Raw genomic sequence first — 25509 nt, 5'->3', positions numbered from 1 at the left:
ATGAGACCAAAAATATTACATTTCACGTGATACATGTGAAAGTGAGTAGCGACTCTCGATGTTTAAGAACTTTACCAATGAATGTTGCAATTGAGAGTGCACATTGTGGTTGTGAGAGGAATTCATGCAAGGATTGGGCTCGATCGAAGAGATGTGGAAAGTATGGTCGAATATGATCAAAGGCAGAGCATTGTATCAAAGTGTGATACTCAAAGAAAGAGAGATAGAGAGAAAGAATCTAATAAATACTTCAACTTCTGACCCTTTATTATTTGAGACCTCGACCCTCAATAATAGGTTTTTTCTCAATATGTTCAAGGTTGCATAATGCTTTCATGTTTGATAACAAACAAAGAATGAAAGCCTATATGATGAAGTTGAAAGGTATTCTTATGTGGAATTTCTGGATGTTAAAGTATGTGGGGATCAGGTTTTCTAATGGCATAACAAGATGTCCCTCTCCCTACATAAGATAGATAGGTAGATTTGTGTGTGTGTGTGTGTGAAGATATACCATCAGTAGGCAAGTGCAAGATTGTGATTGAATACAGACAAATTATGTATAATTCAATTTAATGTAATTAGTGAACCTTGGCAAATCTGCATATGTAATCATGGTCAGTCATAGGTGCACACATTTATATTTGCAAATCTAGAGAGAGAGTGAGTGAGTGAGTGAGTGAGTGTGTGTGTGTGTTTGTAATCAGTGAACCTTGGCAAATCTACAAATATAATCATGGTCAGGCACAGGTGCACACATTTATATTTGCAAATCTAAATAGAGAGAGAGAGAGAGAGAGAGAGACCTTACCTCTACAAACAGGAGAACAATCGTGGATTGCTTGGTGTTTAAAGGGTCAAACATCGTTGTTACTAGTGACTACTAATCTTTTGTATCATTGCTCTGTTGAGTCTCTTGGATGGTTATCATCTAAGGTTGAAGAAAAATGGAGATTACACAAATCTGATCATGGGTGGTGGCAAATCTTACAACGTAGTTGGCATTCTAAATTGCCACTTGTAGCAAAGGTCTTCATTTGGAGAGTTTTGATTGGAGGATCGCCTTTGGGATTAGCTCTAAAGCGTCGTGGACTAGCAACGGGTAATTGCTTTTTTTGCACTGTTCAAATGAAAGATAGTACTCATCGATTTATACAATGCCCGATTGCTTCTCAAATTTGGCAAGTTTTATCACGGTGTTATTTGACACCTAGTCAAACAATGGGTGTTTGCACAATTTACACAAGTGGACCCAAAGTCAAAGATGGAGATTGTTTTTCTATTTTTGAGATATTTGTGATTGCATCATAATTGGAATATACACAACGCTTTTGTATTTGATGGTAGACATGGAGTGAAAGCATATGTGCGAAAGTTGAAGGGAGTACTAATGGAGCAAGTGGAAATCCTATTAGCAATTCAACATGTTCTATTACCCATGTAGTGTAGTGTAGTTAGTGGGTAACCATACTTCATGGTCACACCCATTATAAGTAGTGTTTTTACACACATTTATTAATATAATTGTGTCTTCACCAAAGAGAGAGAGAGAGAGAGAGAGAGAGAGAGATTTTATTAACACATTCAGAGGTTAGATTTCATTAGTAAATAATCCAAACACTTAATAGTTTTATGAAGTGTCTCTGTGTGTTCAGGACATTTACACAACACCTTACAAACATGACAACTCTCAGGTCTTAAATAAAATCTTATCTACTTCTCCATCATGCTATAGGCAAACTCAATTTCCCCGCTATATGCACGAAAATGAAACAGGACAAGCAATTTCTAATCCTAGAATGAAGGGGAGCATGTATTATTTAGTTACTGTTTGCACATCCCTGACTAATAATGTTCCTCCATTAATAATGTGTCTGAGAATCAATGACGAAATATATAGATCATTGCTCACAACAGAGATGGCGAGCACTGAACATACATACTTTACTACAGACCTGCCGAAAATTAAAGTTTCCTGGGTATGATAGGGAATTGTTTTCACCTTTACATTGGGGCATTATTTCAGCTACTAACATTACTGCAAAAAGCTTTCAAAATTCCTATACAAGGAAATCAAAAAGTCGCCTAGGAAGAGAATATTTTCACCTTGGGCACATAAATGGAATCATTAAGCTCCATGTGCTCTCCAAAATAATAAAGTAGCATATACTAATTTGTATTGAGGATAAAACATGTACATGGAAGTTTAGCCTGTAGCTAGATAATATGCAAGCAACTGAGCTACGAAGTAGGACTCAACGTATGGCATTGAGTTCACTGCAATTTGCAATGAAGGAGAAAGACACACCAAACACACGGACAAAAAATAGCGAATTTGGCAGCAAAATTTATACAGAAGGAAAAACTTCAAGAGCTTTCTACCCCTCAACAATGTGTTGTAGTAATTGATTTACAACATCTTAAAGGATGCATCTCACTCTGCTTCATGATCAAAGATGAAGCTGCACACGCCTCACTGCCTTTTCTTTGCATTTAAAGGAAGAATAATCCCTCTGATAGATATTCCCACTTGAAGGGAAAGAAAGGAGCGTTTTTGAAATATTGCATTACTTGCACACTATTTTTCGGTGCCAGTGGATATGAACAGAATCTATACGAAATTCCCGAGAGCTCCACTTTTTAGTCTTTCCATTCTCGCTTGTAAACCAGACAAAGCTTTATCTTCAAGAGGAAGGTGGGCTGCTTCTCCACTCTGCGATACAGATTCTATCATAGAAGCATCCATTGCTCGTGAATTCACTACATTCTGAGAGACATTCATTGGTGATCCATTACTGTATTGCCCAGCATTAGAAACCTTTCCTGCAGCCGCTGCTTGTATGTTTTTCATTCTTTCCCTGATCGCATCTAATGTTCCTGGTGTTGGTGCTCCATAATCCATTTTTCCTTCTCCTTCAAAAAACAATTTGATGACCCAACATTGATTTGTGAATGACAAACAAATAATATCACTAATATGCATGTGAATCGACGTAAAACAGACTCACCACCCAAGTTAGACATGACCTCATTTACCCCAGCAAAAGCTCGAGCATTTTGGTATTCTTTCCTGAAATCTGAACCAGGAGGTGTATTACTACCATTCATGCGGTCACCTGTATCCTGATGTTGGCCATCTAGTCTCATTGATTGCAATCTTGTATTGAGTGATGAAGGCAAGGCAATTTTAGGAGAGTTGAGAACAGGTGACGAAACAGGTGGTGGAGTTGCAACAGGAAAACTTCCTGGAGTTCTTCCTGCCGCAGCATTCTTTTCCATCTGAGTTCAGAAATACAAAATTCCAATTCAAAGGTGACGAAATTTTCAATTAAAATACTAAGTCTAACATATAAATGATATGCATGCCGAAAAGGGTAATGACCTGTGCCAATCCATCACGAATATATGTCCGAAAAGCCTCACTAGCATTTTGCAACTGTGAAAATATGTCCACCTAATGTACAATAACACTGTTAGACAAAAAATCCTGTGGATTTGAAAAGAATGATAGTAATCATAAAACTCACCTGCGGATAGAGTTGTGTTATGCGATAGAGCTCATACAAGCCTATCGTACACGTTTGTTTGTCACCAATTTTTTTGAAGATAGCAGCAAGTTCTTGCTGTTTTAGACCATGAGAAAATGCACATAAGCAAATCAGTTTTAGACCATGAGAAAATGCACCAATTATCAAACTTTCTGATTTAGGGTTTTGGTGTTTCTACCTTCAACTGTGCTTCATTAGAATGAGGAACTGGAGAAGCAGCACCATTCTGACCAGAATCAGACCAATGCCCCTGACTTACTGCACCAGATGGTGTTAGCATCCTCGCAGCTGCAAGTGTCTGAGCACACGCATAAGTTAAAACAAAATGTTCCTTACATTTACAAAAGAATGTCTGAAATAAAGTTTTCAACTTAAATTTGCAATTATCAAACTCTGAAGTACCTGAAGATTCAAATCAATATATGCAAGAATTATTGGCTGTGGTTCCAGGTCAATAGGAACCATTGATAAATGCCCTTTGATAGCAGTTCCACGCAATTTCACGAGCTCATGAAGAACAGTCTTCACCATTCTCAGTGGTTTGTCATCTGCGCCTGCCCTGCTCAATGAAAACAAAATATTACCCATAAAAAGAAGAAACTACATAAAGGATGACATAGCACATGACTTGCTGTAGACATGAGAAACTATGTGGGGTTGCCAACCTCCGTCGTATTTCTTCCATTCCCAAGTCTTGTAAATATTCATGTATGCTTTGCAAAAGTCGATCCAAATCAACTTCATAAATGGTTGCACTTAGTACCTGGAATATAATGCAGATGTGAATACTCATAGTTCATATAACTTTGAAGTAGAAAACATCTGGGAGATTTATGTGTAACCTTTGTTAGTTTGATTAAACACTTCACCACCAGATCTGAAAACTTCTGACTCCTTATGAGTGCTGATGCTTCAGAATTTGAACCAGAAAATCGTGATAAATCTAATGGCCTTAATAGTTGTATAAGCACAACAAAAGCTGATGTTCGATCTGCATTTTCCTGTCAAAATAGTCACAGTATTAAGTACCCATCAATATTAACAATAATTTTGAGAATAAAGGTTGAATTCTAACCAAGATCTTTAGCATCAAAACATTCAGGGCTTTTAGCAATTGACTGCCATCATCCATTAGGGGAACTCGCTCATCCAAGAGCCACAGCAGCAGCTCCATTATGAGTTTGTTTAATGTATCTTGATGCACATGGTGTGCAAGCTTCTTAAGCTGGAATGTCTGTCATGGAATTGAAATACACCAATAAATGAAGTGTCTGAAATTCTGGAAGCATTTCAGAGAAGTGATGTCACACTTACTTGCATCAAAGTATTAAGCACATATTTACAAGACCTTGACGATGCACCACCGAGACCCAGATGAAATGTAGTCGCTACCTGCATTAAATAAAAATTAGTTGTCTCTGACATGGTTATTAGTAAAACCAAACCATGGAAGTCAAAGTAAATAGGCTATATATCGACCTTCTTTGTTAGACTGAGCACAAGACGATCTGCATCTTTGGAAATTTCATCCAGAGATGAACCTTCTGTATCTGCACCAGCTTGATTAAGTTCATGGCAAACCAGCTTCATACCTTCAACGGCCTACATAGAAAGTCAGGAAAAAATACACTTACATATTTGCATCAAGGAATTGAATGCTGTTTTTCTATTTATATAATCAGTAAAAAAACTTACATGTTCAGGAGTGACACCAGAATCAATAATGTCTAAAGCTTCACTCCAATCAGATGGACTACCAGTGGAGGAGAAACTATGGATGCTTGCATGCTCAAATCCAGTTTCAGTATGTCCATATTGGGGTCGACCCATGCTATTATTAAAATGGTAATTAGCAGTTTATAGAAAGAAAAGAAAGAAAATGTTTCTCTACAACTACTTACCTTTGCGCTTGTAGTACAGTCATTGACTGCCTTGGCATCATTTCTGCACTCTGCTCAGCATCAACACTGTCAAATTGGAAAAACACAAAGCAATATCAATCAAAGGTTATTCATACACTACTACTTCATACATGTACTCAGTTGCATACCCATTTTCATGACATGTTCGTTGACCAGGCCTGTCTACTCCTGGTTTTCCTTCTCCTTTTCTATCCATCTCCCGTGCCTAAAAAAAATTCAAAATTCAAACACTTTGCCAGATTTACTTTCTAAAACCTTACTATGCACATGCAATGCTACCTTCCACTTGAATTTATCATCAAGCATACTTCTTTGGGCATCAGAAAGTTTGCCAATATGCCTCCAGATATCATCCCCTGCAAACCAGATAGAAAGTGCATAAAGCTAAACAATAAACATAGTAAAGTACCACAGAAAGTGCATAAGTAATTCCAATTATAAAAAAGTACCAAGAATTTTATATGCTACAGACAAAGTTTGTAAAGCAGACTTCCGGATCTCCCCATCCCGTTCAGATGTAAGTGCAGAAATGGACTGCAGAGCTTTTGTTGGCCCACATATCTATCAAAACAAATCGACCCACTTAACTTCTAGCTAATGAGTAAACAAAAGTAATTGAAAATGAGACCAGTAAATTGCCAGAACTGACCTCAACACCAATTCGTTCGATCAAATAGCCAATGTGATCCACAGATTCAATCCTAGTGCGGTTATTTTTCGACTTTAAACCCTCCAAGATATATACAAATAATTTGGATGTTGGATATATACAGCACATCAGTTTTGTAAGTTCTCGCATTTTTTCTCGAACCTTCTCTATATTATGCCCTGACTATATATGCCACACACAAATGGAACTAAGTAAAACAGGTCCAAAACTTGATAATACATACATTACAATTGCTTATAGACAAAAACATTCACCTTATCAACTAAACAGGGAAGAAGAATATTAGCCTCATATTCTGTGAGTGTGTACCCTTCATTTTTCATAGCTTCAACAAATTCTGGTAGAAACTCCAGAACCTAGATAAATGTACCATTAATATTACATACAAGAATCTAACCAAATTTATAATTATTGGAAGCAAAGAATAAAATGTTTTACCTTCAAGAGGCAAGTGGTATTGGACTCACAAAAACGCAGCACTGACCACTTGAAGATGACATCCACAAGTTCAATCATTTCTTTTATGTGGTTGGCCAATGACTGTCATGTTCAGAAAGTTGATAAGACTACATATGGAAATGCTTCATTGTAATCTATGTCTGCTTGATTACAAGCATTGATGCTGAATGTCAGCTATTTCCTCTAGATTGGTACATGCATCTGTCTACCCATTCTTCATCAATACACTACTCAGACACTATCATATGAATGTGTTGGTGGCAGCAAGTTTTCCCTCTTTTTCGTTTGACTATGCACTGTTATCAACACTACTCCTAGAACTATACTATGCACCACCTATTGAATCGCTATTCAGAAAATGATGACAGAAGGAAGACAAATGAATAGACAGCAATTACCTTCTGCAATAGATCAAGACCATCAACTTGCTTTTTAAAGTCTGGGCTTAACAAACGGCGATGTAAATCTTCTCGAAAATATTTCATAACATCAGCCTGTAATTATTAGATTATATAAGACTACCAATCCTGTCATGTATGATGTTACCTATCAAATCAGCAAAAATAGAAAGACAAACATGTGAACAAAAAGGGATCCAAACCTCAATATCTTGTATTTGTTCCAGACGCGGCTCTTCAAATTTCAATTTCCGGGAAAGAGTCTTTGCTCTCTCTTCCTGCACCACATTTGCATTTTTAATTATTATTCAGAATATCAGATACTATGGTCTCATATGTCACTCCACTCAAGCATAAGAAAACAACGGTCTAAATGTGACACACAAACCTTGTTGGAATCCCTCATATTGAAAAGAGCCTGGCCTTGAACAGCAGCATCTTGAGCAGCTACAGCAGCATCTGTTCTTGAAATTTTGGTGGAATTACCCCTCTGCATTGGAAGAACCAAAGATGAATGCAAAAGACCAATAATATGAGATTGCATGCAAAACAGAAGAGAAACTTACAGCAGTCGGCCTAGCCATTCCATGTTTCAAGGATGTATGCTCTCCTGAGCTAACTGGAACTGTTTTGGTACTCTTTACTGCCCCTTTTGATTGGACAGGTCTACTAGAATTCATCGAGTCTACAAAATCTGCAAAATAATTTATCAAGTTATCCATATCCAAACATTCATGACCACACAATAGAGATAAATCATACCTGAAGATCTTTGTCTATCTAAAATAGGTTGCACTGCAGCTAAAGCAGAGCCCTGAAGATCTTTTAGAGCTCGGTGGGTCTACAGAAATAAAATATACATACAATTTCAAAAAACCAAGATTGATGTCAAAAATCAACAAAGTTCTGAACTTTAAAATCATGAAACCTTCTCTGGGCCACAAGTCTTGATAAGATCCACCAAACACAGTTCAGCAGCTTTACGGACCTCAGAGGACTTGTCCTGGAGATATTTTTAAAACACAGAATGAATATTTAACTATGATTTGTCCTAGATACCATTTAAAAATACAATTAACTTGAGGAATTCAAGTCACCTGCAGCGACAAAGCCATCGGTTTTATCAATGGGACTAATTCTGCTGGATCACTAACTTTTGTCATTTGTTTTGTTAACCACTCTATAAGCTCTTTGCGGCCATCAGCACAGATCTTAGAATCTACTAATGCTGGAATAATGTAAGGCATCTGCCACAACAAAACACCCAGAAAAAAGAGTAAACCATTTTTATCCAAAATCATTTCACGTATTTACTCTTCCTTACAATTTTGTCAAGCTGCAGTATGATACTCCAAACATCTACAGTTTTAATCGCTGTTTCTCGCGTTAGTTTCTTGTTATCACCCAAGCACTTCAAGATGTCTCCAAGAACTCCCTACATTGACATTGTATCACAAGTCATTAAGCCACTCAAACTCCCTGAAATAATTTTCAAAATAAATAATGAAGAATACCTTGCTTGTTTTATCAACCGCTGGTCCCATTGCAGACGCTAGATTGCCAAGTGTCGTCAATGTCATCATGACCAGGTTCTTATTTGAGTCTGACAGACGACCTCGAAGAGATGTAAACAATTCGCCTGTATAATCATCACGAAACATGGCAGAACACAATTAAAAAGCCTCCACACAATATCTAATTAATTTTACTCTAGAACTTCAAGAGAACAGATTAAGAAAACGTACCTGTTCCTGTTGTCTGTATTCTTTTATTTGCTTCCTCAATTATTTTATTAACACTCTCTATTGATTCTTGACGAACCTGAAAATGTAAGCTTGAATTAACATCATATGTTGCTCATATATGCATGAACAAATTTTTTGAAAGAAATTTATTCAGACGAGATATCATATAGGCAAAAGTCGACATAATAGACAAAATTACATGCATTATTGCAAATTCGAACCCAAAATCCTAACAGTTTTTTGTCAAATTTCACTATTAATTGCTTTGTTTGCATCATTCTAAAATCAGGACATGCAGCAAATTGAAGGGCAACATAGCTGTGCAAAGCATATGGCATGATGTAATCTTCTAATCACCCCTAGATGAGACATAACATCTAAAAGAAATTTCAGACCATATAATTCTTTAGAAGGGTTTATGTTACTTTTATAACTTTCCCAAAACCCGTGCTTTTCATTGAAACTAATAGTTACCTTCCAATCTGCACTGCTTAGATTCTTTATCAAAGTTTGCGTCAACTTGGAGCTGATGTCTTCTCTAGGTAATCCATCACTACTTGCACTGCCAGCACTTTCATTTGCATCAGCAGACCTTATCGTTCTCTTTGCAGTGACAGGTCCCTATCCAAAAAATAGCAATAATCAGCTTCAGCTCAGAAAGGTCAGTGAAGTCTACATGAGATTAAAATAATTGGTCTTCTAAAGCTATAATTAGCTCACTCAATTCTACCTCATATGGATTTTTCTCAAACTCCGCATCTAATGCACTTTGAAGTGCTGGTTTCACATCAGAAACAAATGCCTTAAGATCTGCAACAAACACAGAAAATTGGAGTCAAAGAACTAAAACAAGATCTTCATTAAGAGAATATGATCAGAAAATACCTGGGCCCACAAACTTGTGCAGAGCACCAAGGAGTTTAGTTGCAGCAGTTCTACTAACAGCAACACTTGATTGCAATCCTATATCTTTTGCAAAATCAATGACATCCTGAAATAAATTTTAATTATGTAGTGAGAAAATATCAAAATAGAAATCAAAGATAAACAATAATGAGACCATATAACCCCTATATGACTAGTAAAGTGTAAACTCGCAGTTTATTCAAGAACCAAAAACAGAGAAATCATCGATTTAAACGATTATTTAGATGACTTACCTTCAGCTTCAAATGGCTAACACCAAAATCTTCAACTGCAGTCACCATCCAAAGAATACCTTCGCTTAGAACTTTCGGATTCTTGTGCTCCTTCATAATTTTGGAGAACTAAAAGACACGATACGAGGAATGTATCAGTTTATTATACAACAATGGGATACGAATCTAATTATTTACACAAGGCAATCAGTACTCTGTCAAAGACAAATCCTGGACCAACAGCTTCACAAAATGCAGTTAGACATTTGATAGCTTGCGCCCGTGTTTTTATATCGGACACTCTTTCACCAACACCTGCTCATGCAGCACAAACCAAAAGCTCATTTTAATTACCTAATTTTTGCTGGACATGCACTCAAATATTGAAACCACAAAAATGAAAATATGGTTTGCATTCACTCACCAACTATGCAGAGCACAACGCATCGCTTTGAAAATGATGATGAACGTTCAGCCAAATCACAAACAACTTCGATTACTTTTTGTTGTACCTGTCCATTTGACAATCCAAAATAAGCAAAGGATTACAGAATTCATTTTAATCCTAGATTCAGAATCTCAGACATTCTTTTTTACCTGTACATTCTTTTCAGCCCATCCAGGCAACGCCGACAACAAACGAACAAGAATTTCTGTATGTTTGTCAAGTTCTCCTAAAGTCTCTACTGACTCTTTTAAAGAGACCATTGCTGCAATCACAACACTTAAATTTCAGGTATCTACCTTTATTTATGAAACTCTGCATCAGTAATAGTACGAGACTTTGTACTACATAACTGCTTTGGTAGTACGAGACCGTCTTTGGTAGTTATGACATGCTATGTATTGTTTGAATATAAGGACATGTTATAAAAAATAACTGCAAGAGAGAATGTTGCTAATAAACAAGATTAAAACCTAAAATGCATCCCTTTCTTGTGGAAAAAGAGGATTTTAACAAAGACTGCAAATTTGATTCTAAAAGAGATTAGATTTTCTTCACCTTCAAGGCGCTCCTTCCACACAGAACTTTTCAGATTTACAATCACTTCTTCCTGCAGAAGCCCTGCTACCTTTGTCTCAATCTCTTCCAAAGACATTTCAGAAGGCTGTTTTCAAAAGGAATGAAGTGAGAAATGATCTCAATTGTCAACAAAATCTGCAATAAATTATAATACAACTGAATGGTTACCTCAACCTCTTCAGCAGCCTCACTGGTAGAGCTCTTGCCATGTGATCCTCCACTATCACCACTTTTCTTGGATGTTCCGGGTTTCTTCGTTGTTTGCTGAGTAATCATGAAAATATGTAAGTTCATTTAACCACCAATAAAACAAAGTCATCATAAATGCATGATGTTTTCCCTTTATATACAGATTGTGATTTTTATATATAGATTATTCAAATAAACAGCATGAATAAAACTTGTTTAGAACTGATACACATAAGCAGTAGACAAAATTCCATGATAAGTGATGACCATTAAATTTAGTACAAAGGTATGGAAATAGGCAACACATTCAATCTGTGCTAAATATTACTCTTCCTGCTAGGAGCAACTATTGTACCGATACAAGGCAAATGAAAGTATATAATATCCATCTCTTCGGATGATATGTCATTTCTAAACTTTTCATACGCATCCTGTTACAAGCAGCACGATTCTCTGCATTTATTTAGAAATGTATGATTCCAGAAATCATCACTTACAGCTTATACAAATATAATGAATATGCATCCATATTTTCATAATATCCTGTTACAGTAGTGGAGTACTCAAAATTACAAAAGGCTGGGTTGAAGTATGAGAAAACTGAAAGAATGTAACAATCAAAAAAATGTGATGGCAGATGTCAAAGGCAAAACATATTTAAGGAAAGGACACATGTCATAAGCATGGTTCTCAACATCAAAATTCAAGATCGTAAGAAACACTTCCCTTCTTTTTTACTGCTTAAGAAAACATAACATAACTATGCAATCCATATTTTCCTAATATCCTGCTCAACGAATTTGTAATTCAAATTACCAAAGGCTGGGATGGCTTCTTTCCAGACAGCATACTTGCCGCAGATTTCCTAACTACACCACCCTCGGCTCCCTACATGAAGAAAGAACCTTTCAAATAAATATATAATACATAGATGGATATTTCTGTATGAGGAATAATAAAAGTCAATTCATTAGTTTCCAGAATAGATGCATTGCATACAAACTAGTTATCATATGCACGTCAATACAACCTAACCTAGCAATTCAACAAAAAACTAACAGTTAGTCATTCACATGATTTGTAGTCTATATAAACTAGTTTATCTAAATATATCAATTATTAGTAACGTAATACACAATACACTGCTTACAAACATCATAACATATCCATTTAAGAAAGAATAATTCATAAAAGCAAAGCATACCTCAGATGATGCATTTGCATTCGGTATAGACGATCTTGTTGACACTGTGTATGGATCAAAGTTCAATAGGGTAGTTAATACAGTAAACAAAAACTAAAAATAAAATAAAATATGTACTTCCGTTACCTGAACTTGTAGCAGATGGAACAGGCCCATTGACAGTGGAACCAATCATCTCAGTTAATTTCTTTTGTCTGACTTCATCAAGCTTTTCCAAAGACCTTTCTAGGGGTCTCATGCCCACTATCTATACAACAAATTGACATAAATCCAGTAAGCTGTTGGAAAATAGAGAATCTTTGCTCATTAAAAAAAGCCACCTTAAGATGGACCTTTAATATAATGATACACCTCTGTTGAGGCTAATTACGTACAATTTTAGACAGCAGAGCATTTTAAACCCCGGGTAAATTATAAAGTGGAAAAAATGAAATGGCTCACACCTTTGCTATTGCAGCAAGAGCAGCAAAAGCTGCATCCCTTACATCTGGTGTGCCATCATTTAAACTCTATCCAGAAACGAGAAACTGAATGTATTAGTTGTCAGACTAATGCAAACAAAAAAGATGTAAATGCATATGCAGGAGTTTGCATGTCTTAAAGAAACTTATGCACCCGTTGATATCCCTACCTCCATCAGGATGGGAATATAATCTTTGTGTAGTTTTAGAACAACCGCTTTTGGACTTGTTTCTATAGAGGACGTAACCCATGTTAATGTCAACGATCTAACAGATGGAACTTTGTTCTTTGTGGCCAGTTTGACATCTGAATAGCAAAATATCATAAAAGCACAGTTGAAATGTCAGGTCCTACAAAAATATCATAATCAATATCCAAAAATGACAAAAAGACACACATGCAACCGACGCACAAAATTATTTGGGCCCAAGCATTAGAAACACAAGATTAGACTTTACAGAGTGGAATAGTGTTCTAATCTTGAACACATGGTTGTTTGTGTCAGAACCTACATAAATATTATAGTTTCTGCCAAACATGACCAAAAGACATTCACACAACCAGCAAAAAAATTTATTCATGCTTGTACACCAGAAACCCATATTAGACTTTACATTGCCGAATTAGGTTTCCAAAATTCAAGTCAGAAAATATTATAAACCATGCAGGACATTGAACTTCACAAAATCCATCTACAATAGTCCATGAAATCTAATATGGTTCACACTGTGTTGAGAGACATTTATGTTCCACAGCCCTAGAGCAAAATATTGATGAATTCTTAACACTGAAAGATATGCAAGATGAATATTAGAACTAGCAAACGTACACCAATCTATAAACATGAGAGGAAATTTATATCCATACAAATTGGTAGACATTAATTTTCGTTACCAGCAGATGTAAAAGTAGAAGAGGGAGATTTATTGCTGATTTATGAATTGAAGAAGCTACCAAAAAAGGATTAAAAGAGGATTAAAGGGACTCATAACAGTTAGCTAGTAGCAAAGACTTACCTTCAAAAACATCAATCAGCTGGAGGCATCCACTAGTGTGCAGCGCTTGCAGGGTATGAGTAAGAGCATCTAGCATGACTGGTTTTTTCTCTTTCAGCTTTTCCTGTTAGGAGGAGATGAAACACAAAATGAATGATTGCATGAAGATATTTACTATAAACAGGTTGAAGTGAAGATGGCATACAAGCAATGTTGGCAGCAGTAGTCTCGAACCACTGCCAAAATCTTTTCGTAGACCCTTAGCAAGGTTTCCTGTCGCTTGAACTGCTTCAACTCCTACAGCTAGGTTTACATCTGTAATAAGCTGTTTAAAACCACACCATTAGGCATCTCCAAATAACAATTTCTTTGTAAAGTCAAAAAATAAAATACCTTTTTCAGAGTGCGAGTAACTTCACTGAAGTCTCCCGGACTTATCTTTTTTACAGAAGCCAGTTTTGTGAGCTCAGCTACAGCATCCCGTCGATCAGACCATTTTGGAGCTTTCTGTTCAAGATTTACTCATGTGGTGTTTTGAGATTCAATAGAAAGACAGCATAAGAGAACAAAAACTATAAAGTCGATTATACAGCTACAATGCAGAAGGAAGCTGGTATGCAATGTGTGTAAAATTTCAAATGTGGATGGATATCTATGAATGTAAAATTCAGTAAGAGCTTAAAAGTTTATGCATAAACTATGAGAAAAGTCCACTTACCACACCTTCCCAAAACGCAGACTTCTCAAGAGGAGTCAAGATGTCAACCGGATCTACTAGGTCATACTCATCAATCTCTGATGGTCCTGATCAGGACATAGGTAAAAGTTAAAACAGGCTAAAATAAACATAAGCAAACACTTATCAAGAAACGCCCGCTGTGGTTACTGACCAACTACACTAGCCTCTTCAGGGGCTACAGGCCCAGAAGTTTCTGTTGCTATGTCCTCTTCTGATTCTTTTATTTGTTCAGATCTGTACAAGTAAAATTTATAAACCATGGAAATTAGAGTTCAAACATATACTTTTCTATAATGCTATTACTTTTACGCATCTACACTTTTTTATAACTGGTTTCACATATTCTGCAAGTAAGTGGCAATTCACCTAATTTTGCGTGTTGGCTTTGGTACCCCAGATACCGAACTCATTTCTCCTTCTATCTCTTTTTTCTGAAAAGATAACCAGTTAGCAGGCAATGATAACGAATGAACATAAAAATATATGGACCGTATCAAAAAAATAAAAATGTAGACTAAGGTCATGACATACCATCGTATCTCTCATTTTCTCAAATAATATAGACTTCACAGGTTCCTTCCCAATCCATCTACAAAGTTCTATTGTGAGACCTTTTGCAGAAGCCCTCACATTCTGATCTTGATGATCAAATAGTTCAGGTAGCATCTTCAGGATTTTTTTGGGAGGAATCACCTTGGTGCCAAATTCACTGTAGCCAATATAGCACGATAAAATATGAGTACAAGTTAAGGTAAAGCTTAAAAAACATGCTAAAAAATACCTGACTGCCTGAAACATGACATCAATTGCTGGCACAACAGCTTTGGCAACTTTATTCTTTATTGCTTTCTCCATAACTTCCTGATACATTACAAGAAAGTGCCAAAACCCTGTATCAGACCATGTAATCCACACTATTTACATCAAGATAGATTTTGAAGGCATAATGATAAAGTTTGTGTTGATTCTACCCAATCAAAGCACTGAATTTTAGATGGAGAATTACAATTACATCTATAAAGCCCATATTTTTGTATCTCAGAAGTTTGTAATGCCATGAGTCAGATGAAACCAGGAATTTGGATAACACATATGTTACACAGACCATTTCTAAATCTAAAGCTTGCAGTAAAACTTCTTTAATATTTACCAGAAAAACTTCACATGCTTCAAGTTCCACCCATAAAAGAAACGCAATTTGTGCCTTCTCTACAGTCTTAGGGCGTCCTGTCAAACATTTTGCAACTATTGCCTCGCATACTTCTTTAGCATACCTACAACCGACCAAATGACAATCATTAAATCAGAACTTAAGCAAAAAATGTAAACGTTTAAAATAAAGCATTCCATCAAAATATAGCGACGTTTTTAATATAAAATTCCCATAAGACAATGACCACTTCAAAAACTTCACGTGCACTAAATACATAAACACTGTCTAGAAGTCACAAAAAACACCAAACATACATGATGATCTAGAAAAAAAAATCCCAAAAAGTTTACAAAGTAACAAGAAGACATAATTAATTAAACAAAGTTGTCAACCAAATATTATAGGAAAACTTATTATGACACACAAATCAATACCAGATCATTAATCACTTCATATATGCCTTAATACTTTCTTCAGGCCAAATATTTCATAATAGATTTTGCCATAGACTTTCATAATGTCAATGGTGATTATCATCCCAGCACCAAAGATACAGAGATTCTTCTACCAGATTACTTGTTTTACGGGAGTCTTGTTTCCCGTTCATCTCAGTAGTTCCATAATGCAAGAGTTCAAATGTTCATACTGGACACAATACCCAAAAAATGCATGTGAAAACAAGTATGACGTTACTTGTAACCCACAAAATGTCATAGGCCAACCAATCTGAATTACAGTCTTTTGATGTAGACTTTGTATGTCAAGGATGATCATCATACCAGGATGAAAGCTTTCAGAAATCATTCCACAAGATTACTTGTCATATGGGTAGATCACTTCCCTTCAATCCAAGTAATTCCATGTTATAAGAATCCAGATGCCAGATCATAATAAGAGAAAAATGGAGATTAACAAGTATAGGTATCTTATAACCCATCTAGGCTCATAGCCGTCCAGTCTTAGACACAGCATGTACTCAGAGAATCTGTTCTTTACATTAATTCATCATGTTCATTAGAACATATTCATGAAGAAGGCTTCTGGATTTCCATTGCTGCTCGACTCCAAACAATAGGTTGCATATCAAGAAACACAAAACAACTCTGTTTCCCTATGGCATTTAGAGATATCATGATACATTGTGTTTAAAGCATAGTTGTAAACAAATTAAGATCCTATACATTTCAGGGAAATTCATTCAGACTCAATGCAAAATAGATTACTCAGTCACAAAAAGAAAACCGAAATCATAATGCATATTTAACATGGACGCATGAATGCCAACTTATCTTCACATAACATCCAATACATAAAGAAATGGCAAATGCAAACAGAAGCCTGTAGGTAATCACTAGAGCAAGTGCTATCAAATGAGCCTATGACAAAAAATGCAATGGCTTATGCCAATGACTTCTTGTTTTTCCATATGTGTGAACCAAATATTACGAACATAAATCAGACACGCATGTGAAATACAAAACCGAAAATTCCAGAGAAGGAAATGTCCTAACAAATATAAGATCATAAAAGTTGTCTTATAGCAAAATTTAATTCCTCATGGGATAGAGCACACATTGAGAAGGTTTTTGGGATGTCCATCAGTGGAAAAAACTCCATTTATTTCCATAAGGAAACCCTGACTGAAACAAGTCTTGTTTGCTCCATGACAGAAACATATTCCATACATAGGCATTTCCTTGATGTTGACAACGGTGGCCCAAATATTGCAATATATTTGCAAGCATCTCTCTCTCTCTCTCTCTCTCTCTCTCTCTCTCTCTCTCTCTCTCTCTCTCTCTCTCTCTCTATTTATATACCATATGTTTCATAAGAATGGGATGGAAAAATTCTTGGAATGCCTATTCCAATATGTCAAATGTAAGTTGAAACTGGTGTAGAAAAGAATTTCCCTGACCCAGGTACAAGACAGATGTCACCAAGGATGTTCTATAATCGACATTCAACAATTCAAAATTTCCAGGTGGCTTCATCCAATGCATGTAATGTCTGTGCTATATAATAAAAATAGATCGACTGATTAATCACAGGGTAAACCCTGACCCAATTACATCCTCACAAGTATGACTTTTCATGAAGAAAATCATTGGAAACATGCACGGATCCAAATCATTCATCATCACAGGCAAATACGTTAATTTTAAGTTGAGACAAATGTTGAAGCGTGAAAGGACAGTTTTCACATCAAAGTTTCAATCACTTAAAACATGTTCCGTAGCATGTGGAACGTTAACTTTTATGATTCTAATAATCCCTGCCAATCATAGGTAGAAGTTCCATTCCGTAATGTTCATCCACATAATTGGTTTATCCCTCTTGTAGTATTCCCCATTGATCCTTGTTGGAAGTTCTATTTCTTGACAATCATTCACACAGTTACCAATTCTCCATATTTTGTATACGGTCATCCGTAGAAGCTCCATGTCTCGTAATTGTAACTCATTCAACCAATCAGATAGAGCATTCTCATCACCTTCCCTGTCAACCCTGGGTAGAAGGTCTATTTTTACCCTCATTCATTCACATGACTTTATTATTCTCATAAACCAGAGCAATCCTCCATATCCCCTCTCAGTCAGGCAAGTAGACTTTCGCACTCATATTCCTTGTCAACACTCAACCCATGTTTCACTGCTCATTCACACAAACTGCTTAACCACGATTCTACTCAGTAAGCAAAAGTAGTTTATTTCATTTTCTCAATACTCAACTTGGGAAGCAAAATCGTCCATTGCTTTATGGCCAGATTGTTTCAGAGAAAGCATATCAGTCGTAGGTAGATAGTTCCCTTTCTCTATACTCTGATCACATACATAGCTTCTTACATGCCTCCCATCGCGAAACAAAATAGGAAATTATTTTAAATAAGTAGATTGTTCCAGAGATACTGTATCAAACCCCATATAAAAAGATTAAATTCACACTACTGGAGCTTCTTCCAGGCTTCAGATTAGAATGCCTGATACAAAATTGTTAAACAATTCGGATTGCATCGCGTACAGTCTATCCAGCACGCTGTACAAAAGGCTTGTTTCATAATGGGTTTGCCATTCACAAGATAACTGCTTTCATGCTTCAAACAGAACTTTTCCTAATGCTTTCACTTAGTTCGCAACATAGGGAAATGTTTTAAACAAGTAGATTTTTTCATAAACAGTTTTTTTATTCACAAAAGAGCTTCTTCCACGTATCATATCAGGAAGCAATACACGACATTGTTTAGAAACATCCCGTCGGATCGCAAGTTTTTCATAGATACCTGGAAGCATCAGCATCTGCAGCCCGCAAGAAGGCAATCAGTGCATCCAGTGCTTTCTCTTGCACAGGTGCGTTTGAATCCGAAACCGCTTTCTTGAACAAGGGACCTGTCAAGGGGAAGAATAGTGAACACAACGGGGAATGAGTCTACAGACGAAGACAAAGTTGAAGGAGAAGTTCGGGGAAGATTAATGGAAAGGTTAAGTCAGACAAAAGGGTTACCAAAATCTCTGAGGCGAGGATCCTTTGGATCCATGATTCCATCGCAAACAGCAGCAAGGTCGATGTTTGCATCGTTGCGGACTTTCCAGTTCTTGTGAGCGAGTCTGTCTTCCCATGGGAGTTTCTTGGCTTCTTTGAGAAGCTTCTCGTCTTCGGCCATGGCGGGAGAAGGATTTATGGAAGAGAATGGGAGGGTGCGAGCGTGAGTGTGAGTGCGCCTGTGTTACACAGATCGGTGAGGAAGTATAATTATTCCAAGAAGACGGAAGAGAAGGAATGGAAGGGAGCGATGGCGGAGCTAAGAAGCAGCGGGGAAGGAGAGAGATCTGGAAGAAGAATGGAGATCGGAGGAAAGAAGTGGAATGGGAAGAAGAAAGAAGAGTGAAGAATGAAGGAAAAGCTATGGATTTCTGAGAGAGGGAGACAGAAGAAGGGCTGCAACAACAGCAACGAAGAGCAGCAGCAGCAGAAGAAGAAGAAGAAGAAGGAGGAGGAGGAGAAGGAGAAAGAGAAATTAATTAATTACTGGATTTATTGAAAAATAAATTAATCAATTTATGAAAAAAAGAAAATTTTAAAAAGGAATAAATCTTCTCTCATTTCCATTTTTCATTCTCCCATTTTTACTTTATTTCCATTTTCCAAATTTTCAAATTTTCTCATTCTTTCTTTTTCTATTTCATTTTTTGTTTCTTAATTTTATTCCCATTTTCATTTTCATGTTTTCATTTCTTATTTTTCCTTTTTCCTTTTTTCATTTTCTTTCTTTTTTTTTATTTTTTTATTTTTTTATTTATTTTTTTTTATTTTTTATTTTCCTTGTCATTTTAAATTTATTATTTTCTAATTCTTATTTATATATGTTTATGTTTTTTTCATTTTCCCCTCCCTTTCTCTTCGTTTTCTTTTTTTCTTTGACTCTTTTATTTCACTTCTCTGCGTGCATTTTATTTTTGTTTTCCTTTTTCTTTTTTCTACCCTAGCCGCCGACGTGGCACCCCGCTCCGGTCTCACCTGCTTACGTGGCGTCCCGCCCACTCACGCGCCTGCTTACGTGGCGGGGACGTCCTGATTACGTGGCATCCCCCATCCCCGGGTTCATTTTCTCCACGCTCTCGTCCGCTTACATGGCATCCCCACCCATCAAGTGACCGCTTACGTGGCATCCTTGCCCATCACGTGCCTGCTTACATGGCATCCCGACCTATCATGTGCCCGCTTATGTGGCATCATGTCACATCACGTGCCCGCCTACGTGGCATCACCACCGCCCACTCATGTGCTTGTTTTGCTCTCAAAAGGACTTGGATTACCTCAAGGGTCTATTTCTTCGTTCGGCCACTTCACACTACACCACGTTCAAGCTATCTTCCTGTCCTAAGGCTTCGGCCAGATTATAAACTAAATGTCTCATACAATTCCCATACTTGCCCCTTTGCCTTCCTCCACATACCTACACTTCCGTGTTCTTCTCGAACATTCATTATTTCATGTATATAATATATATACATATGTGTGTGTGTGTGTATTTATATATATCGTTCCAATCTCTCTTATTGTAGACAAAAAAAGAGCAGGGGCGGACTTTTGAGATGCAAAAATTTTAGGTAATGCCATATGGAATGGAGCGAGGGGGGGGGGGGGGGGGGGGCAAGACTCACAAAATGGTGGAAGCTTAACAAAGCTTCGACTTCAATGTAAGAGTCTTTCAGGGATAAATTTGAGGAATAATGGAGTTATCTTTGAGAATGGCATGAAACTACGAGAGGCATTGTTCGTAAAGTCCCCTCCTTCTCTCAAAACTTGCAGCTTCAATCATACCTTGCATTAAGGTAACTTTTTGAATATGTCCTTCGTATTTGCCTTTCTTCCTCGATTTTGTGGGTAAACTATGATCATATTTACATGGCATCCCACTTCATACTTTCGCTTATTTAGCATGGGATCAAGTAATTTTAAGCTTATATGACTTTAGCAGCCTTACCTTATACTTTCCTTTCTAACTTTACCGTTTACACTTGCATTACAACAGATTATTCTTTCCTCCATTTGTGTAACAAACACGTGAATTTGAACGCTTACACACCAATCCCATCCTTATAACAACACACACATTCGTATATATATATATATATATATATATATGTTATATACTAATTTTCACTCTTCCAATATCTACCTTACATCCATGTAAAAGTTTGAAAGCTATATATATTACAATATATCCTTGGGTGGAGCTCTTGCATATGTTTATTACCTCAAAAATCTTGCAAACAGTGTCCATTCACGAAAAAGGTACCCTCATTCATTGAAACGTTGGTCAAGTTTCTGAACTTGCCAGCTCAAGATATCTATAAAAGCGAATCAAAATCCTAAATTAAAATTCTGCCAAATTCCCATGAATATTTTTCGATTTGTTTTTTTTTCAGATGAGTTCTCGTGATTCCATGCATGAAAAGGGAACTCGGTCTAGTAGTAAACAAGAATTGTGTTATATGTGGGCATCATGTGCCGTGCTTTCATGTTTGTAGTGTGCTAGCCATTTTAGTATTGCATTATTTCGAGACAAATTGTAAATTGTCCTTTCCCATCTTGCCTACTCCATGCCTTCGACACTAAAATGGCACAACATTTTAAAAATCTTACTTATAGTACAACAAGGTGAATTTCATGTATCCTTGGACCCCATCCATATGGACTTCCTCTCATTGTGACAAACTAACCAAGAAATTGGCATCTTATCTAGCATCTTGCTCTATATCTCATCAATGTGGCATAGTTCCCCGCATTTTTCTACCCTAATTTGTGATTTTCAGCTTACATTTATCTATATATGTCATTCAGATTAATAGTGACCAAGATAGAGAAGTTGGTTCGCAACATATCAACTTGTTCTAGGATTCTCCTTTTTGTGGGTCACCTATGGCATGAAACATTTGACAAACTATGCCACTTTTAGAATCTGGTGAAAGGGAGAGCCTTACATTAATGAATATTTTTGTATAAATCCTCGAGTCATCTCCATGTTGAACAATTGCTCTCCTTCTTGTATTTGTGGTAGACCAACAACAATTCATCTTAAACATTCTCGTCATAATTCAATCAATGCTTGTATAATATGAAACTTTATTTTGGATAGAGATTGCCACTATGTGTAATCCAATTAGAAATATTGCTTCCTTCTTTGCGATTATGTTGGTTTTGGGATTGTTGTAATGGAAACTTTGCTTCCTTTCCCAACCTTCCAATCGTTCATGTGAACTCATTTGACTTAAGAAAGGTATGCCTCTATTTTTAAAATTTTTTTTTTTCAATGATTGGGTACACATCCCATTTTGTTGTAACCAATTGTCCCATGGGCCAAATTTGGTCTTAGAAGATGTTAATATATATTTCTTTCTCTCTCTCTCTCTCTCTCTCTCTCTCTCTCTTTTATTGTAATTAGCTTACCCTAGTGGTAAGTTGAAAACACTACAAGCACTGGATCTTGGGTTAGAAACCCAATTTCCTCACCTCTCTATTATATACTTCATATAGATCTCTATTTCACTAGATGCCACCGTGGAATGTAGGGGTTGAACACATGACCACCTGGTCTCCATTGGGCAACCTTACCAACTGAGCTACATTCATCTCTCTCTCTCTCACACACACACAACCACAATGTGCACTCTCGATCGCAACATTCATTGGTAAAGTTCTTAAACATCGAGAGTCGCTACTCACTTTCACATGTATCATGTGAAATGTAATATTTTTGGTCTCATAGATCATATTTGACCTTCGAAGACGATAATATAATCTATATATCTATCATTAGTTACTTGTTGTATGATTTTTTTTTAGTGAAATGGATATTAGAAGAAAACGATAACATGGTTTTAAACTGGTAAAAAAAATTGTGCATGATATCTCTATTTCCTGTTCTTTGATGTTTTAATTTATCCTTATATTTAATTATTGCCTTTGCTACAATAATACCTCTTTATCAGAAGACAATCATAAGTTCCTTCTTCTACGTTGTAATGCACATATATACCTCGCCATTATTGGAACAAATGGGACATTCATTCCAATCCATATAGAAACTTTGATTCAAAATTCTCAAAAACTTGAATTCTCTTTTATGGAATATGTCAATAGTGCAAGAATGTTGTAAATACTATATTTGGATTTATTCGTAACATTGTGCAAAACATCTTTGAATAATCGTATATTGGTTACATATATTGATGTAAATGACAAATAACAATAAGTACGTATTTCTTGTTTGGGACAAAGGCCACGATGACTTTGTCCATTATGTACCTTAAGAACTCCTCTACTATATGTTCATTTGCATATTGCAACCTAATGCATACATGCACCTCGTTTCCTCTCTAGTGAAAACACATGATTATACTAAGAATTATGTGTGAAAAATACTACAATGTTTTGTTGATGTCATTGAAGAGGAAATTGGTGTTTTGGTCTTCGAGACATTTATCATTGGCTGGAAGAATTGTAATTGCTAATCAAGTGCTTCTATCTTCGATGTGGTATATCCTCTCATCTTGGTTGTTTTCAATATATGTTCTCTCTCACGTACAGAGGCTTGTCCGCAAATTCTTATGGGGTGCATCTGATGCAAATGCAAGATCTAAAGTTGCGTGGAAGGTAATAATATCTCCTCCTCACGAGGGCGGATTAGGCTTGATAGACCCAATGTTTCAATGTAGAGCATCACTTGGGAAATTTGTTGTGAGAAGTATGTTGCCATGGAATGAGCTAGGGAAGTTGTTACTTCATGAACGTATGAAGGAATTGGTTCCATGTAGAGGTGGACATTGGAAGCGAAATGTAAGGTGGTGGTTTGTGCACGAGGATATGCCTTTGACTTCTATTTTCACTTCGGATAAAATTGTTAACTCTTTGTTAAGAGCTTGGAAATGTTTGTTGCCAAATCTTGTGCATAAACATCCTATATGGGAAGACGAGTGAAAAAGGCAACCAATTTGCTGGAACCCCTTGATTAAGAATGATTATGGTAATATATTAGGAAGAAGGACAATATTAAATTGGGTGGCAGTTGATGAGGCATCTGCAGTCAATGTTGGTACTTGGTTAAACTTTAATCAATCCTCTATGGATGTTAAGGAACAAGTTTTGAAATCAATAAGAGGTGGTACGTTAATGTTCCATGAGATAAGTAACGGTTGTAATAGGATTTTGCCTTCTTCTTTTAATTCAAACCATGTATGGTATAGGGCATTCTCTTCTTTTAATGTCTTGATTGGAGCAAGAGTTTATACATCTAATGAATCCTTTTTAGCATATATAATAGTTTCGGAGGGAAATTTGCAACGGGTCTCTATGGAGGATGACCTTCTCGAATTAGTGGAGGGGAAGCCTATTAGGGTGGCTGCAAAAATAGGGAAGGTATGTATTATTGATCTCCATCTTGAAAAAGTAAACCCTTTATGGGATATTTGGGTTTGTGATAGGAAGCCCTTTATTGGAGTTAGAGTGGGATCCAACGGAATGGTGGTGGAGAGATGTTACTGGCAAGAAGGTTTCTTTCATTGACTACTTTGTAAAATTAGGTAGGTAATTCCAACGAAGGAGGAATCTAGTTATGCTGGTTGCAGCTAAGGTATGGTTAAATAATAATATTCCTATGCATTCAGTATTGGCATTTTGGAAATGGTTGTGGGCGCTACAGATTCCTCACAAAATCATTACATTTAGATGGTTATGTGTCCACGATGCACTTCCAATCTTGGAATGGATGCATATGGAAGAGGGAACCAAAACTTGCTCTTTGTGTGGGCTTCACTTGGAATCAATCAACATGCCTTATGGAATTGTATGGTCGCATGTTCTGTTTGGAAACGTATGTTGCGCCTCATCGATGTTGCATATGGGCCTAATGTTATTACATGGGGAAATGTCTTTTGGATGGACGTAAATGTGTATAAGCATAATTATGAAAGGGAAAAGATACTATTTATCTTTCAAACTAGGGGAAGGCAAGTTAAGGACATACCATACTCAAGCTCAAATCGGTTGAATGTGGATGCCAAAGTATGGGTTACGATATCATCGGTGGCTCTATGGAATATTTGGAGTGATTGATGCAAATTTGTGTTTCAGCAAATAAAGCAAAATCTTGTTCTTTGTGTGAAGGAAATTTGGTCAATGCTTATCTCAATTTTAAAAGGTCAATATGACTCCTTCACGGGTAATGAAGATATGATTTTTCGGAAACAACAATCCTTTAAGGCAAATGGAAGGATTTATTAGTTTTTGTGGAGAGAAATGACAAAATGGATTGGCAATATGTACCCCCGCGATGGTTGTTTCCTCCATAGGTGGAGGTTGGTTT

General features: G+C 36.5%; 1 protein-coding gene across 2 annotated transcripts; it reads right to left on the bottom strand.

Annotated features, from left to right (window-relative positions):
- Positions 1 to 1961: 1961 nt before the first annotated feature.
- MOR1 (ARM repeat superfamily protein) lies at positions 1962 to 19607 on the bottom strand. Of its 2 annotated transcripts, none has more exons than XM_087316404.1 (54): positions 19146 to 19607; positions 18925 to 19030; positions 15645 to 15768; positions 15276 to 15355; positions 15026 to 15203; positions 14861 to 14925; positions 14646 to 14728; positions 14474 to 14559; positions 14149 to 14262; positions 13961 to 14080; positions 13777 to 13879; positions 12930 to 13066; positions 12742 to 12807; positions 12425 to 12545; positions 12299 to 12342; positions 11911 to 11982; positions 11074 to 11169; positions 10885 to 10990; positions 10479 to 10591; positions 10306 to 10393; positions 10096 to 10196; positions 9903 to 10010; positions 9628 to 9733; positions 9473 to 9552; positions 9217 to 9363; positions 8743 to 8818; positions 8512 to 8636; positions 8322 to 8432; positions 8095 to 8244; positions 7926 to 8000; positions 7760 to 7838; positions 7564 to 7691; positions 7386 to 7487; positions 7201 to 7275; positions 6998 to 7093; positions 6579 to 6680; positions 6395 to 6496; positions 6120 to 6302; positions 5920 to 6031; positions 5750 to 5826; positions 5599 to 5675; positions 5450 to 5515; positions 5244 to 5379; positions 5028 to 5150; positions 4863 to 4940; positions 4624 to 4782; positions 4391 to 4549; positions 4214 to 4311; positions 3951 to 4107; positions 3727 to 3846; positions 3528 to 3623; positions 3383 to 3454; positions 3012 to 3279; positions 1962 to 2913 (listed from the first exon to the last, which is right to left on the bottom strand). In XM_087316404.1, the coding sequence occupies exons 1-54, from the start codon at positions 19303 to 19305 to the stop codon at positions 2612 to 2614; spliced, it is 6108 nt and encodes a 2035-aa protein (XP_087172530.1). In that variant the 5' UTR covers positions 19306 to 19607; the 3' UTR covers positions 1962 to 2611. The 2 variants fall into 2 exon arrangements, with proteins under 2 accessions (XP_087172530.1, XP_087172529.1); XM_087316403.1 differs by having other exon boundaries at positions 3009 to 3279; positions 19146 to 19606.
- Positions 19608 to 25509: the final 5902 nt, after the last annotated feature.

Source organism: Azolla caroliniana, unplaced genomic scaffold (genome assembly GCF_043228905.1).
Source record: "Azolla caroliniana isolate FFs.n. ecotype wild unplaced genomic scaffold, voAzoCaro1.0.p SCAF_3, whole genome shotgun sequence".
Taxonomy (NCBI): Eukaryota; Viridiplantae; Streptophyta; class Polypodiopsida; order Salviniales; family Salviniaceae; genus Azolla; species Azolla caroliniana.
This window is presented reverse-complemented; position numbering and strand designations above follow the sequence as displayed.

Excerpts from the sequence above, each read along its gene's own strand:
- MOR1 (XM_087316403.1), bottom strand. The coding sequence starts at position 19,305 with ATGGCCGAAGACGAGAAGCTTCTCAAAGAAGCCAAGAAACTCCCATGG. Across the intron at positions 8,001-8,094 it reads CGATGGCTTTGTCGCTGCAG|GACAAGTCCTCTGAGGTCCG; the intron begins GTGACTTGAATT and ends AAATATCTCCAG. Across the intron at positions 2,914-3,008 it reads GGTCATGTCTAACTTGGGTG|GAGAAGGAAAAATGGATTAT; the intron begins GTGAGTCTGTTT and ends TGTTTTTTGAAG.